Raw genomic sequence first — 11,717 nt, 5'->3', positions numbered from 1 at the left:
TACTAATTCTGTCTTGGGCAAGACATTTCTTCTCTTACTCTTACTTTAAGAATCTTTCTGCCTCTAGGAACTCTAATCCTATAATTCGGGGAGCACGTTTATTACTTTTCTTGTAACGACTCCAAACAAAGCACTCCAAACCACTTCCTACTTATTAGTATCTTAACATTTTTCATGTGGAAGGGACTCTGAAGAGCATGTACTTTAACCCCTTCGTTTTACAAGGGAGGAAATTGAGAGTCGGAAAAGTGAGGAGACTTGCCCAGGGAAACCCAGCTGGTAAAACAGTCCAGGCAGGAGTGTTATACTCTAATTATTCTACTTTCAGATCTAGTGCTGCCTCTCACCCGACCTCCGGTTTGCACAAAAGTCTGTAGGTGCCTCCAGCTGTGCAGCCTTTAAGTAGGACTCGTGACATTTCCTCCACAAAGCCTGCCTTCTAATTGTAGCTGCTCCCACAAATGGGACGCGGGGTGCTCAGTGGGGTGCAGTGGAGGAGATTCGGGTGCAGGCCACTGGCGGGGTTTTTGTGATGGCTGGAGGGGCTCCGCAAACTTGACCCGTAACAGACAAGAAAGTCACGGTTTCCCGGTTTTGCTGAGTCACCCCGGGACCTGGACTACAGTTGCATTAAGCAAGCCCTGGAGGGGTAGCGGGGCGGGAGAATGGGGAGCTTGTGGAGTGTAGAGGGAGGAGCGGGAGGGAAAGGGACTGGGACTGCCCGAGAGCAGGCGGGGCCGGGCCGCGTAGATGGGGAGCCTACTGGCTGCCTACGGGGGGCCGTGCAGGAAGGGAGGAGCCGGCCCGCCGCCAGCTTTAGGGTCATAGCTGCGGGAGAGCGAGCAGCCCTGGCGAGAGTGGAGCAGGGATCTCGCGGCGCACAGCGCGGCCCAGGTGGAAGCTGCTACTGAGTCCCGAACGAGGACAGCCCAGTCCGGTCCAAGCATGTCCTTTATCCCCGTGGCCGAGAACTCGGACTTCCCCATTCAGAACCTGCCCTACGGAGTCTTCTCCACCCCAGAGAACGTAAGTCACGTGGGACTGAGAGCTGGAAGGGGAGCTTGGAGACTGGGCAGTCCAAACTCCTCCTTTTACAGGTGGGGAGACTGAGGCCAGAGCTCTCTGCTCTTTGGGGTCTAGGGGCGGGGGCGGGATCTGAAAAAGCCGCTGGGGCAGGAGCCGGGGAGCCTCAGGCCTTTTTTCCGCACTTCGATCCCTGCCCCAATTCTGCTCCCCTGCTGGACCCCCAGCTTCAGCCCTCCTGGAGCTGAGCGTTGGTGCCGCTGATCCTCGCGCTCTTGTCCTGCAAAGGCTACAGGGAAGAGGCCACCCATAGTTCCTGGTGATGTTTAGTCTCACAGGAAATTGGCCAAGTCTCTTCAGTTTTCCTCTTGAGTGAGGCCGAGGTCCCTCTACTGAAGTTTAGCTTCTTGCCTCTCCTGCTTTTGGGGAGGAAGTAGAGGAAAGATGTTTTTGGACACTGACACCGATTTACCTGGTCCATATGCTCTCATTCTGCTTCTAGAGGGGGAGACTAGAGACGGTGGTGGATGGCATGAATCACTTGTTGGCAGTGAGGTAACTGTAGAGCATATAGCCTATGGGCCATGGAACAGAAGGTGAAAATTTTTCTAGGTGTAAGGTAAAAGTCAGAGCAATCAGGGATTGCGACATTTTAAAAAAATGGGCTCGGGTTTTTTTTAACCCTTTGGAACTATTGCTTTAAAAGACTAGTTTTTGTCACTTTTCTTCTCCATTTCTCAATTTGTAAGGGAAACTTGTTTTCAGTTTTGTCGGACTCTCTGTGACCTCATTTGGGGTTTTCTTGGCAAAGATAGTGGAGTGGTTTGCCATTTTCTCCTTCAGCTCATTTTACAGATGAGGAAACTGAGGCAAGCAAGGTTAAGTGCCTTGCCCAGGGTCACTCAGCTAGTTAAGTGTCTGAGACCAGATTTTGAACTCACAAAGATTAGTCTTTCTGACTGTAGGGCCAGTGCTCTATCACCTGCAGCACCTAGCTAGGTGGCACAGTGAATAGAAAGGCCAGGCCCTGGAATCAGGAGTAACCCTAGGCAAGTCACATCACCCTATTTGCCTCAGTTTCTTCATCAGTAGATGAGACAGAAACAGCAAACCACTCTGGTGTTTTTGCCAAGAAAACCTCAGTGGGATTACAGAACAACTCAACAACTATGTTTAAGGTAAATTTACCTAATCAAAATACCTAATCACACACACATCCCTTAAATTTTCACACAATATCTCATTTGATTTTTTCAACCATTCTAGGAAATAGGTACTGCAAGCCATTATCACACTCATTTTACAGATTAGGAAACAAAGACAGAGAGGTTAAGTGATTTGTCCATGGTTACAGAGATATTAAGTGGAAGAGAAAGGATTCAAACCTGTCTCTTCAGCATCCCAAGTTAAGCACTGGTACTTCTCTACAATATTTTCTAAGTTGAAACAGCCTAGCAGTAGGTAAGTTAGGCAACCACCTATGTCACAGTTTGCAAGGCAGTGGGGACACTTTTTAATATTTTTATAAATGTATATAATTTTATTGTTTTGTGATAAGCCAGGCCACATATGTTATTACATATCATGAAGGGTCAAAGTTCCTTAAGGACAATGATAGGCAGCAGCAAAATTTTCAAACCTTGTCTAGGAGTCACAAATACCTTGAACAGGCTCTGATCTGGGTTAGGCTTTTAACCCTGTGAAATATTAGAGCTCATTAAAAAATATATGAGCGCTGGAAGACTACTTCACAGGCCCATCACATCCTATAGATGAGAAATCAGGGGATTTCTCATAAAGGTGAAGTGATGCCCCAAATCACACAGCTATTTAGTTGTTAAACTAAGACTAGACATGTCTTTTTGTCCCAGTCCTTTCATCTTTGCAATACTAGATTTTTTTTTTTTTGGTGAGGCAATTGGGGTTAAGTGACTTGCCCAGGGTCACACAGCTAGTAAGTGTCAAGGGTCTGAGGCTGGATTTGAACTCAGGTACTCCTGATTCCAGGGCTGGTGCTGTATCCACTGTGCCACTTAGCTGCTCCCTGCAATACTAGATTAAAAAAATAAGGGTGCCTTCCAGCCAGCCAGGTAATTTCATTTTGTCTCCTTGCTCTATCATCTTTGTTTAATACTATTTTTTAAAGATTTTAGTGCTATCTTGTTTTTGCAGTCATATCTTGATGTGCTCTTCCCTCCCCAAACCACCATATTGAATTCTTCCTTATAACAAAGAAAAACAGTTAAGTAAAATAGACTGATAAAGTAAACACACTGGACAGTATATGCAACATTCTGTACTCATAGTCCTTGTCTGTATCCAGAAGAAGAATTTCACTTACTTTCTACATAGTCAGACTGAAATAGACAGATCATAATGGCTAGCATCTGAAGGTTTGCAAAATGCTTCACAAATCTGTCATTTGATCCTTGCAACAACCCAGGTGAGTAGGTGCTGTTATGAGAAAACTGAAGGAGACAGAGGTTATGTGACTTCCCCAAGGTCACATAACACATAGCAAGTCTCTGAGAATGGATTTTAACTCAGGTCTTCCTTATTCTATAACTGGCACTTCATTCCCTGTTCCACCCAACTTGCTTGATGAATGATTGATTGAATGAAGATGAAGACCATTGTTGTTAAGCTAGTTTCTGTAATAATAATTACCTTGATTTCCAAAACTCTTGGGATCATTGACTTAAAGTGGTCAGGGACTCTAGAAGTAATCTAGTCCAATAGATGAAGAAAATGAGGTTCAGAGAAGCTGTGACTTCGCCAGTATCACATGGTAAATAGCAGAGAAAGAATGAAAACCCCAGGTACTCCCCTGAGAATTCATTGCTTTAAAAAAAAAATAATCATATCATGTTAGATTGCTTTTAACTTTCCAAAGCTTTCAGTTACTGTATTTACGTGGAGAAAGCCTTTGAAAAGCTGCCCTCCATCTTTGGTCTCAGCATCCAACTGTGTCAGTTAGCATGTGAGTAGGAGCCAAAGAGGCAGATAATGGTAGTGATCCAGGGATGGAATTTGATCATGGATGATGCACAAGGGACCTTGGGATTTGAGAATAGATCCGAAGGTGGAGTTGAATTGGTTAACAAATAAGAAGACATAGAAAGAGATGGAATGATTAGAGGTTGTGGTCAGGTAGAGGAATGCCAGAGCATTTGAATCAAAGAAGTGGAGCATTTATGGGTAAGGTGAGGTGTACAGTGGTATCTCTGTGTATAGTTGAGGCAGAGTAAAGGAGTAAATCATGGGATGAAAGGGGTTTGAGGGAACTGAGAGTTTAGGGAATCTAAGGGAGCATCAACATGAATGTTGAAGTCTTTAATATAAGGGTAAAAGATAGGGAAGAGAAGAAGATAGCAAATTAGGTGCTGAACTCAGAAAGGAAGAACAGTTTGGTAGCCTTATTGAATAGCAACTGAGATCTTTAAAGGGTGAATATTTTTGACAGCACCAACTGCAGAAGACGAGATTGCTGATTGATGGAGGCAAAGGAAGAGTCTAGAACTGGTAGGGGGGAGTAAGTAGTTTGACTTCCTCTCTAAGAACAGTGTGTTGGGAGGGTGAGAAAACATACAGCCAATGTGGGAGAGGTTCAGGATGAAGCAAAGTTTGTTCATTATGGAAATGGAATTCCAGAGGACGTACTAAAAGAGGTGGGCAGAATTAGAGTGGGACATTAGTGAGATTGAAGAGGAGGATGCTAATGATATTGAGAGGTGAGGGTTGGGGATCTTTTACTCCTAGGCACCTGGTAATTAGTACAGGTCTAGGAGGAGTGAGAGCAGCTAGGTTCACGGTGGATAGAGTGCCAGGCTTGGAGTTTGGAAGACTCCTCTTTGTGGATTCAAATCTGACCTCACATACTTACTAGCTGTATGACCTTAGGCAAGTCACTTAACCATGATTGCTTCAGTTTCTCATCTGTAAAATGAGCTGGAAAAGGACAGGGCAAACCACTCCAGTATATTTGCCAAGAAAACCCCCAAATGAGGTTGTGGAGAGTCAGACGTGACTGAAACGACAGAACAACAACAGGAAGCTTAACCAGAGAGGTGGTAGTAATGTGTAGCAGATCAACTGTAATGCTCAGTTTCCATAGGGTGGTCTCGGGGGAAAGGCCAAGGGTGCTAGACATTATTCTGGTTGGGTAGGGACAGGGTGATATACTCCCTTGTCATCTTTGCCTTTTCCATATATCAAGTCCTATGCAAAACCTTTTCTGATAACCCCCTCCCCAGTTGTCAATGCTCTATCCCTCCACAAATTATCTAGTACTTATGTATCTGTACATTTTATATCCCACCTCCAGCCCTATAAGATATATGCCTCTTTGGGACAAGAACTATTTTGTCTTCATCTTTGTACCCCAAGTACAGTTCCTTGCCTGTAGTAGGCACTTAATAAATATTTGTTTAATTAACTTGAATTATTGATGTCTAGTCCTTGTCCGACTATACCAACTACCTCCCTTTAGCACTCATCCCTGACCCCTGAATGTCAGAAGCATGTATTCTGTTTCTTCTCTTCATTCTTTCTGTGTCCCTGGCCTGGCCCAATTATTTTGACGACTAGATGACAAGTGTCCTTCTTTTCCCTTCCTCTTCCATCTGCCACAACCACAGACTGGTGGTATCTAACGGTATGAAGAAAGAAAAGCTTTTGTTTCCATGGGGGTGGAGTTCAGTTCTGGTGTGTTAGGAGCCAGCCATTTGTATGTAAAGAATATTTATTAGTTGGGTGTTCACAAGTTTAAAAAAAACACTCAAATCATATTATTCTTCTAACTTTATAAAAGGGAAAACTGAGGTATACCTTCTAACAAAGCAGACATATAAAGCTGTGGGTCCCACACCAATACACCAATGATCGCTTGCTCACTCTCCTCTGTCCCTCTCCTCTCCCTCTCCCCCTGTCCCCATATGTGTGTGATATATAATTATATGCATAATTATATATTATGTATGTTATTATAGTATGTTATCTATTATCTATGAAATAGATAATAGAGCATGTATTATATATTATCTATAAAGAGCATAATGTAATATATATTATGTGTTGAGAGAGAGAATGCATTGGTATGGGACCCACCTCACCTATACATATACATGCATATACATGTGTGTATATGTATATGTATTATACACATATATGTATATATTTTGTCTTTATATATACAATCCTATTCTCACATCCTTCTCCAAACCTCCCATGTGATCGTTGTTATTCATTCCTTCAGTTGTGTCCAACTCTTCCTGACCCTGTGGACCATAGCATGCCAGGCCGTCAAGTAGTAACAATTTAGTGGAGGTATCTATGTTAGAAACTGTATCGGACAGTGTGTACAACATTCTATCTGTAAGGTGGAAGCAAGTCTTCATTATCTGTTTCAAGAAACCTTGGTTTTTAAATTCATCTAAATTCAGCCTCATTTTAGTGATCTCATTTCCATTGTTCATTATTCTTCTCTTGGTTGTGCTGATTCTCTGCATCTGTTTATCATCCCAGTGTTCTTGGCATTTAACCCATGGAGCCACAGCATCTGGGAACTAGACAAAACCTTAGAAGTCATCTAATTAAACTCCCTTCTTTACTGATAAAGAAATTGTGGCCCAGAGAGGTCTAGGGATAAGTTCATACTGTAGGTTACTTGCAGAACTAGGGCTAGAACCCAGGTTTCCTGAATTCCAGGTCAATATTCTTTCTGCTGCAAAAAATTCGATTTATATATGCAATATCAAAGGTGTATGAAGGGTACCTAGTCTTACCTAATGGAGGGGAAGATGTCACTGCCCATTTGGAAAAGTAGCTTTAGGCTTCACCACAAATCTTCAAAGAATTGAATGGCAAGTATTTTCTTAAGTTCTAGACCCAGCATCAGGGCTAGTTGAATGAGCACCTGAGTTGTCCTGATCAGGATGTCAGTAAATAGAGACTTGTTAAAGTGGCTGGATTGTTATATTGTGATAATAAATACATATTAGATAAAGGAAAAGCTACCCAGGAAGGGGTTAGGTTAATTGTGGCATTGCAAGGGGGCAACTAAATGGTGCAGTGGATAAAGCACCAGCCCTGGACTCAGGAGGACCTGAGTTCAAATCCAGCTTCAGACACTTGACACTTACTAGCTGTGTGGCCCCAGACAAGTCACTTAACCCTCATTGCCCTGCCAAAAAAAAAATAGTTGCATTGCCAATTCACCCTAATTTGTGGTCATTCTTGGTTGAATTTCTGATCCTAATATTGAACACATATGCACATCTTTTTCAATATTATGAAGTTTATACCTTCAGTGATTTGCCATTAGGACTTTTCAAAGATGTGAGCTTTCCTGTTACTGTGATTTCCCAACACCCAGACCAGTGGTTCTTGGGATGTTGTAATGTGACAAGAAATTAAATCTAAATCTGACATTGCAACTCAAATAGACAACCCAGTTAAAATTTAACCTATGTTAGCTAGACACAGGCTATCCAAGATGATCCTTCTAATAATGAAACCTGATGGTTTCTTTTAAATTTTTATCCAAGCAAATGGTGCAGCACCATGACAGGACCACTGGCTCTGAAGTCCAAGAATCTGAGTTCAAATCTTGCCTCTGGTACTACCTGTATGACTTCAGTCAACTCCTTTACCTTCTCTGGGCCTCAGTTTCCTCATTAATAAAATGGGTGTGTGTGGTGCTACATGTCCTTAGGTCCCTTCCAACTCAAGATCTGTGATCCAGTAGCCCTAATTGGACCTAATATGAACTCTAAGCAATAAGAGTGAATCAATTGCAGGAAAACCCTTTGGAGAGGAGGTAAAGTGGAAGTAAAGCTAGACTCTATGAGAGATGAAATTCTGTTGCATAAATACTTTCATTGGTCCAGATCAGCCCTGGAATAGCTCTTAGGATGAGGTTTGATATCATCATGATCCTCTGATGTTCAGGTATAGAAATGTGCTGAAACAGCAACTGAGAGGAAGCACTGTGAGAGAGGAAGTCTATTTCACCTCCCTTTTTTTTTTTTTGGTGGGGCAGTGAGGGTTAAGTGACTTGCCCAAAGTCACACAGCTAGTAAGTTGTTAAGTGTCTGAGGCTGGATTTGAACTCAGGTCCTCCTGAATCCAAGGCCAGTGCTTTATCCACTGCGCCACCTAGCTGCCCCCTATTTCACCTCCTTTTAAGAAAGGATTAAAACACACACACATATATTCTAGTTAATTCAGAATTTTGAAATAGACTTCCTAAGGGTCCTTGGGATTATTGGTCACTTCTAAGTGTGATTAACAGTTATATTATGATTCCTTCTCAGTCTAGTTCCATGGGGACTCCTTTTCCTTATCTCTCATCCCCAAACAAAAACTCATTTGCCTGGAAACAACAGTAGAAAATGTGATTCTTTGACAATCAGTATGAGGTGACTATTAGAGGAAAAGAGTGACCTTCAAGACATGATTGGAAAATAGTGCTATGGAACATAGGTAAAATATTATTTAAAGACTATCCATTTGTCATGTAGCTAAGTATAATAAAAACACATTCAATGTGGAGTCGGAAAAAAAAAAAAAAACTAAGTGGCTTGCCTTGAGGAGATCCTCTTCCGCATCGTGCTGGAGGATTAGCCTGCCAATGGGACCTATGATTTCACTGGTACACAGAACTCTTCAGTGAGGATTCACTCTCTATTTGTGCAGGTTGGTACCTTTTTTTTTTTTTTGGTGAGGCAATTGGGGTTAAGTGACTTGCCCAGGGTCACACAGCTAGTAAGTGTCAAGGGTCTGAGGCCGGATTTGAACTCAGGTCCTCCTGAACCCAGGGCCGGTGCTCTATCCACTGTGCCACCTAGCTGCCCCAGGTTGGCACCTTCTTAATAACTTACAGTCTTAGAGCATTCCCAGAGCACTGAAATAAATGTCAAATGACTTGTCCCTGATTACTTAGCCACTATGTGCCACACTTGAATAAGGACTTGACTCCAGGACTTCCTCACTCAGAAGATAGCTTTTGATCTACCTTGTCTGAGGTAACCTAATCTACTTAAGCAAATAACAGAATACAGTGTCTGTCTGTCTGACTGTCTGCCTCTCCTCTCTCCTCCTCCTAGACACCATCTTTGTCTGTCTTTCCCTGTGTATCTCTCTGTCTGTCTTCCTGTCTCCGTCATATTATTTAAGTTGTGAGGGGAAAAACTACAAATATCAATATTAATTCCATCCTTGTTTGTTCTATTGTGTTTCTTCTATAACTGATGAATATTATCTTTCTTCCAGGGCGTAGAATTTACTGGATGAGTAAAGCTAAAATTTCCAGACTCGAAGCAATTTTGGCCAGCCCCCAAGAAATCCCATTCTACCCCACAGCCCACACTTAATGAAACCTCCTTCCCCCTAAAAGCAAGCAGATCTCTTGAAGTGGTCAGGTGATCCTGTTGTCCCCAGCACGCATAAATACAAATGAAATGGTCTGAAATCTTGTCCTGCCCCTCAGCCAAGAAAGGCAATTTAAAGCTCCTGTATAGAAAAGACCCCTTGCCTTTAATTTTCACTTCAAGGCCTGCTCTCAGCCTTTCTTTGGGTTTTGGGCATGAGTTGCTGAATCTCAGAGTTGGAAGAAATACATAAAAATAATGAATAGGACCTTGGTGATATTTCTCCATTTTTCACAATGCAGTCACTAATTTCCAGTATTCACAACTCCGTCAGATAGATGTGTGTGTGTGTGTGTGTGTGTGGCGGGGAAGTTCTTGTTTTCCCTTGAGGGAACTGAGTCATGGAGAAGTTAAATGTCTTGCCAAGATAACATGAGTGAGTGACCCAGAGCCCAGGCTACAAACTTAATCGAGTGCCTCTGACATCTTTTTGCACAGTCCAGCACTTGATGGACAAACAGTGAAGATTAGAGGATAAAAGTGACTTTATAGACAGGTATCATATACCCCAGCACCCGGGGGATGATGCTGAGCTCTGCAGCTTCTGTTTATGCACTGTTCCATTAAATCGAGTCATGGGGAGGAAAAGATGAATATGTTTTTTGTTTTTTTTAGTGAGGCAATTGGGGTTAAGTGACTTGCCTAGGGTCACACAGCTAGTAAGTGTTAAGTGTCTGAGGCCGGATTTGAACTCAGGTACTCCTGACTCCAGGGCCGGTGCTCTATCCACTGTGCCATCTAGCTGCCCCGATGAATATGTTTTTAAAGTACTGTCCAATTATCTACCCTTAAGAGTATGAACAGACACAGGTCCTTATTGGCTGTGCAAAGCTGGAAGCTGGCAATGAAGATTGCTGGACATGATAACTCATTTTGTTAGTGCTTCTGATTTACAAAGTGCTTTTCATACATTATCCCGGCAATTGCTGCTATTTTACAGATGAACAGACTGAGATTCAGAAAGGTTAAATGCCTTGCCTATGGTCACATGACTGCTAAATGGCTGAGGGTGGGATTTGAAGCCAGGTCTTTCTCACCCAGGAATCCAGAGCTGTAAGCTATTGACATAGACAAGAGATATGAACTTTAATCAGAAAGTACTTTCTGAGAGACTTTTAACAGATCTACAAGAAAGTAAAATAAAATGAGTTCTTGTTATATTATGGAAGTAAACTGTGGAATAATTGGGATGTTCTGGTGACCACAGAGAGTTAAGGTATAGTTCCTTGGGATGGGGATGCCCAACTTCTCTTTATTGCAATTGTTATTGCTATTAACCAAGAACCACAGAAATGTTTTCCCTAGATGTAGCTTACACCATGATGGCTCACTTGTTATATCAGGGAGGTGTCCCTGAGTTCTTAAAGTTGAGACCAGTAGATTGCAAACTTGGGCAGGTCTTTGATTCAGAGTGTGGCATAGGCAGTAGGTCTACTTAAAGATCATTTCAGTAAAGTTCTGAGAGTTTCATCACTTGGACCATCTCAGGATGATGAATCTGTAGCAACTTTTGAGATAACCATCTTACTAAATTATAGAAGAGCTGTCGATGGATCGGGGCACCCACTGCTTTGTAAAGTGCTTCTGAGGTAGACTTAAAGCTTTTCCATGTGCTTTCATAAGTTGAAAGTTACTCTGAAAGTATCATTAAAGGAGAATGGAAGAAGAAATCATTGCACTCTTTGTTTTCTTTTACTTCTGACTGTCCCCTCCCCTATTCTGCACTCCCTTTTTTTCCCACCTTTCCTTCCTTATCCTCTTCCCCTCATACTTTCCTTTAGGGTTAAATAGATTACTCCTCCCAACTCGGTGGGAATGTTATTCCCTCCATGAGCCAACTCTGATGAGTTTAAGGTCTTTGAGCTAATTCTATGTTCCAAATTTTCTTCCTCCCTCTCTCCTCAACCCTCATCAGAATTGACTCAAAGAAGGACTAACATACATACTCAAGTAGGTATAGTAATATATTTTTGCCCTGAGGGAGGGGAGGGAGAGGGGGCGGGGGAAGGAGGGAAGGGCAGATTCGGGGAGAGAGTAGTAAAAAGCAAAATACTTTCGAGGAAGGTAAAGATGTTCTGCATAACAGCACAAGTATGAAATATTGAAGCACTCTTTGTTTTAAATCTCTGCCTGATTTTCATATGGTGAACATGCAGAGACAGCAAAGACTGACATAGAACTTTTTGTAATGAAAAGCACCAGACTTGGAGTTAGAAGACCCAGATTGCCATCTTGGCTCAACTAGGATCACAGGATCATGGGTTT

At 42.5% G+C, this 11,717-nt stretch overlaps 1 protein-coding gene across 1 annotated transcript in view; it reads left to right on the top strand.

Moving 5' to 3' along the window:
• The first annotated feature begins 806 nt into the window (after window positions 1-806).
• FAH (fumarylacetoacetate hydrolase) overlaps window positions 807-11,717 on the top strand; it is a 54,883-nt gene continuing 43,972 nt past the window's right edge. Inside the window, exon 1 of the mRNA XM_043988138.1 lies at window positions 807-1,026. Coding sequence (XP_043844073.1) covers window positions 946-1,026 — 81 coding nt within the window. The 5' untranslated portion in view covers window positions 807-945. The remainder of the gene's footprint in view (window positions 1,027-11,717) is intronic.

This window comes from Dromiciops gliroides, chromosome 2, assembly GCF_019393635.1.
Source record: "Dromiciops gliroides isolate mDroGli1 chromosome 2, mDroGli1.pri, whole genome shotgun sequence".
Lineage (NCBI taxonomy): Eukaryota > Metazoa > Chordata > Mammalia > Microbiotheria > Microbiotheriidae > Dromiciops > Dromiciops gliroides.
Note: the sequence above shows the minus strand (reverse complement) of the source record. Positions and strands in the feature narration are given on the sequence as shown.